Genomic DNA, 4867 nt, shown 5'->3' with positions numbered 1-4867 from the left:
CTTGTGACATCATAAAAAAATAACAAAATATCCATGTCTATGGAACCAAAGTCAAAAGACAGGGCAATACATTTTCTTACAACGTATAATACTAAAAGTGGCCAGATATATAGATACCATTAAGTGGAATGCTGTCCAATGCAATGGTTTAACATTCGAATAATATGAAAGCCAATGTTTACTTATTCTCTACCCATTTTATGCTCATGGACATTACTATGTAACATTATTGTGGAACAGATGACAGTGATAGTGGTAATAGTGATATACGAAAAAATCAGTCCTTTCAATATCACTTTCAAATTACAATAGTTCATGTTTATTCGAGCAATTCGTCATTGTATTCACTCAATGTATAGCTTATTTTATATATTATAAAAACACGTGATAGAATATTACTAAGTTTAAAAAACAAACAAGGTACGACTCCTGTTTTCTGGTCGACAGAGCCATCTCGCGGAGATCTTGCGCAACTGTTCAGAATGGTATGTAAACTCGTCCGTGTTCCTGTGTATAGTAGTCGCGATCCTGTGATTGTTTACAAATAGTGGGTGCTAATCAGATCCTGAGATATAAATATATATAACATTAGAATAACTGAACGAAAGTTAAATATGGAGGAGGGAGGTATTGGACAAGTTAGGAATGTGCCAATCGGAAATCTTCCACCTATTCCACCAGGGCTGGAGTCCTTGTATTCAGCATGCAGAAGGATATATCCTGACCAACCTAATCCTTTGCAAGTAACAGCTCTTACGAAGTATTGGTGAGTAATTATGATCATTTAAATGATTTTCCTAGTGCACTATATTGCAATGTAGTTATATCATTGAAAATGTAACGCTCATCATAAATTGAAACTTGAAATTGCGATGGGAAATTGCAAAATTTATGCAGGTTGACAATTTTGGGTGTTAATACTAAGAAAATATTGAAATTCTTAGCCTTTCCTTAATAACACTTTCTGCACTATAAGAAGACATTATTTGAACCACATGTAGTTATAAAAATGTTAACAGTTCGTTATATCGGAGACACATTTTAAATCGGATATTTTGTGTTTCCCATGGTTCGTAGTTACCAAATGTGGGTAACAGTTCGTTATATCGGAGACACATTTCGGTAAAAATGTCATATGCGGGAATGGATTTCTTCAAATTTACAGGAGATAGTACTTACGGAATTGAGTTTCTGTGTAATTTCGGTAGTTCGTAGAAGTGTTTTCTCGCAGTTTTCAAACTATTTTGCCGCTAAATCATGTATTTTTCTATAAGAATGTCCGTCCGATGCACGAAAGCTGTTGCTTGCATTTCCATCCATGTATTTGAACCGGATGTTGCGAGCATCTGATGACGTAATCCCCGGTAAGTGTTTCCAAACACACAGTTTTTTCACTATGTTGCCCAACCTAAAGCAACCTAACCTAACCTTACCGTGATGGCGCATGGGGCTATTCATGGATGGTTATATGATCCAGAATGGTTTTTGGGGCTATTCGTGGATGGTTATACGATCCAGAATGTTTTTTTGGGGTGGGAATTTTTTCTGTTAAGAAGGTTGAAACACCGCTTTGCTGTTTGAAACACAACACTAGTCAAGATTTGACCGCCATTTTGCATGTTCAGGAAGCGAGAAAAGATAGAAAAATAATTACTTGATATGTCGACAATAGATACTAATTTCGTTGAAAAAAGCTAAAGCCATTTTTAAACAATCTTTCGCAATGCAGAATAGGTAAGTACGAATGTAAAAAAGTAGAGAATAAACGAGTTAGAGCGTTTTCCCACATATGACAGTTTTACCCACATTTCTTCATTTTTACAGAAGAAACTACTTACGGAAATGAGTTTCTCCAAGCTTTCCAACGTTCGTGGAAGTATTTTCTTTCATCGTGGAATATATTTAACCGGCAAATCATATATTTTTCAAGAGAAATATCCCACCGACGCACAATTGACATGCTTCCCGTATGTGAACTGCATGCTCCGCACGTTCGATGACGTAACCCACTGTCAGTGTTTCAAACTCTTTTTTTTTTTTTTACTATGCTTGCCTAACCAAACTTAACCTAACCTTATGGAAATGGTTCATGGGGCTATCCGTCAACTACCATGCATAATGGTTCGTGGAGCTATCCATGAATGGTTCGTGGGGTTATCCGTCAGCTACCCGCACATAATGTATAATTTCCCCCGGTGATGAACACGATGGTACATATTTTTTGGTGAAGAAGGTTGAAACACTGCATACCCACAACACGAGTTAGGATGTGCTCGCCATATTGTGTATTCTGGAAGCGAAGAAAGGAATAAAAAAAGTCACACTGTATGTGAAAAATTGTGTTTGTTTTCGTGTAAAAAGCATAATGGCACCTTGAACTATGTTCCGCAATACACAATTGCTAAGTACGAACAATGTGAAACACAAAATATCCGATTTAAATGTGTCTCCAAAATAACGAACTGTTACCCCAATTGTGTATTGTATAGATGTTAATAACAGCCATATTGCAATGTGTATCAAAGTCAATGAGATGTATCAGCTTGCTTGACATTACACAGTTTATTGAATCGGGATACACATTTTGAAATGGCAAAGTGCATATCATTTTGGATTTTTACTCTTAATCTTTATTTGGCTGAAAATTCAGGTTCAAACAGGTAAGAAGTTGAAAGACCTTAATTAACTGGATGGGCATTCATTCCTCACGTAGCTCCATAGTCATCACTGCATTGTGAGGAAAGATCAGTAAGCTGCTCCTCTCCTGTGGTGGTAAAAGTGTGCTGGAGAGACTGCATTGAATCAATTTCTGATGTAGTTGTGCCATGTGTCCTGAGGAAAGTATTTTTAGAAGTAGTGTTCCACAAACACAGACTTTTAAATCATCATTTAATTGTACGTATTTCTTTATTTATGCTCAGCTCATGGTTTATCTTCAGTCTTTCTCTTTGAAAGCAGTAACTTCCTTTTGAAGGTTGGCACCTTGTCTGACAGGTGCAGAATGTCTGTATCATCCCCTTGTAGAGACACATTTAGTTGTAAAATATCAAAGAGGATGCCGACGTCTGGACAAAGGTACTATCAATGAAGCTTTCAGCATTGCATGATTTTCTTCTACAAGGTACGATTGCAGTTCCAAGATTGCTGAGTTACAATAGTGCAGAGAAGATATTGTTCTATGAGTACATTTTAAAGTTCCAGAAAAGAAGAATTATTTATCAGAGGTTCTCGCACTGCCCAGAGAAAATTGAGTGCCTTCCCAGAGAGGCACTCTACACACTTTGAATACTATTGGTCTAGAATACATTTTTGAAGTCTGAGGAACTAAACTCTGTCGTTTTTAGGGGATTTATTTGTCGACAATTTTACAGTATAACTTTTAGAAATAGATGTCATAGTTTAGATGGAATATGGTTGCAAAATCACAAACATTGTAACTATGATAACTGCATTAAGATAACTTGAAGACTAAATTTCCCAGCTTTATAAAGCTTTGAATTATGCTTGTGTTTGACTTGTTAATATTTTCACAGATTAAGAAACAAAAGTCTCAGAAATATTAGGGCATCACTTAAGGTTTAAGTTTTTCATAATATGCTGTAACATAGTGCATTGTCGCTGCGATGCCAAGGGTCCCGGGTTCGAATCCCGGTCAGGCTTGGTTGTTTGTGAATGTCCATTCATCAATTTCATTATTTCATCACTCATCCCCATCTTCGCAAATTAGCCAAGAGGCACAAAACGCGAAGTAAAATAAACTAAATCAATCAATCAATCATAGTGCATTGTTTTGGATGGGTTGGGATAAATCACCAATTTTGTGGCCACAATAACTGCAGCAAATTCAGTTTTTAAGCTGAAAGCATTTCAAGATGACAGACAAAAAAAATCGATTTTTCATTTGTTGAGCTAGATCCAAATTCTGATGATACTTTGACATTTCTGTCTAAACTACATTTTTTGGAATTAAGGTAGAGACTTCTAGCAATGTAAGTTATCACTTAAGCTGTATTTTTTAAGATAAAAGAATTTGAACTATTGTACGTAGTTGAGGAGGGTTTGGTGGGAGTATCATCTATGTTTTGGCCATTGGAGTTGTCATACGATTTTCAAGGAAGCAAGTTATTTTGGAGGACAAGTCTAGTATTATGTTTGGATAAAATCAGAAGAAGTTTAGTATGGTAGACTTTAATTTGGCACAGTTTTGTAGCTGTAGTAGAATTAGTTTCAACATAGGTCCAACATTGCATCCACAAAATAATTTACTTCATAAATTAAAATACAATAGATATGCAGTAAAGATTTAAAAATGTGCTGCATCTTGAAAAATACATTACATTTTTACTTTATCACATGTATTCTTCTAAAAAATGCTAAGTTTTCTGTTGAGATGAAGAGCAAACTGATCACTGTAGATGTTATCCAAATTTAGGAAGAGAAGTTCCTTGAGTATCATTGCAGGGGAGTAGTGAATTGTAACATATTTTGTGCCACCCTTTGTGGTACAGTTGTTAGGTCAGCATGCTATGATGACAAAAATCCTATGTTCAAATCCTCGCTAGCAGATAGATATGTGTATTTCCCATCATATATTTCATCTAATAATAACCTGTGGCAGAACAGCCCTTGAGGCCTATCTACCGACTGCTCCAACTCCCACATGTTTCATCAGAGGTGAGCAATCATCCAACCAGTTACAGGGTAAAGTGTGGTCAGCATGATGAACCCACAGTCATTGTTGTATGGTTTCCATGGCAGGTTTACGCTACTGATTAGTAACTCCCTAATTCCCTTACTCACAGTGGTGAGTGGGAGGGGTAGACAAATGCAGGCTGAGTGACTAGCACAATACAAGGTCCCAGGCTCA

At 36.4% G+C, this 4867-nt stretch overlaps 1 protein-coding gene across 1 annotated transcript in view; it reads left to right on the top strand.

The window, feature by feature from the left end:
* Window positions 1–495: 495 nt before the first annotated feature.
* Su(fu) (suppressor of fused domain protein) overlaps window positions 496–4867 on the top strand; it is a 105471-nt gene continuing 101099 nt past the window's right edge. Inside the window, exon 1 of the mRNA XM_083142375.1 lies at window positions 496–766. Coding sequence (XP_082998501.1) covers window positions 615–766 — 152 coding nt within the window. The 5' untranslated portion in view covers window positions 496–614. The remainder of the gene's footprint in view (window positions 767–4867) is intronic.

Source organism: Lepisma saccharinum, chromosome 21 (assembly GCF_977018435.1).
Source record: "Lepisma saccharinum chromosome 21, izLepSacc3.1, whole genome shotgun sequence".
NCBI lineage: Eukaryota > Metazoa > Arthropoda > Insecta > Zygentoma > Lepismatidae > Lepisma > Lepisma saccharinum.
The sequence above is the reverse complement of the archived record's forward strand: the minus strand, read 5'-3'. Positions and strand labels throughout refer to the sequence as shown.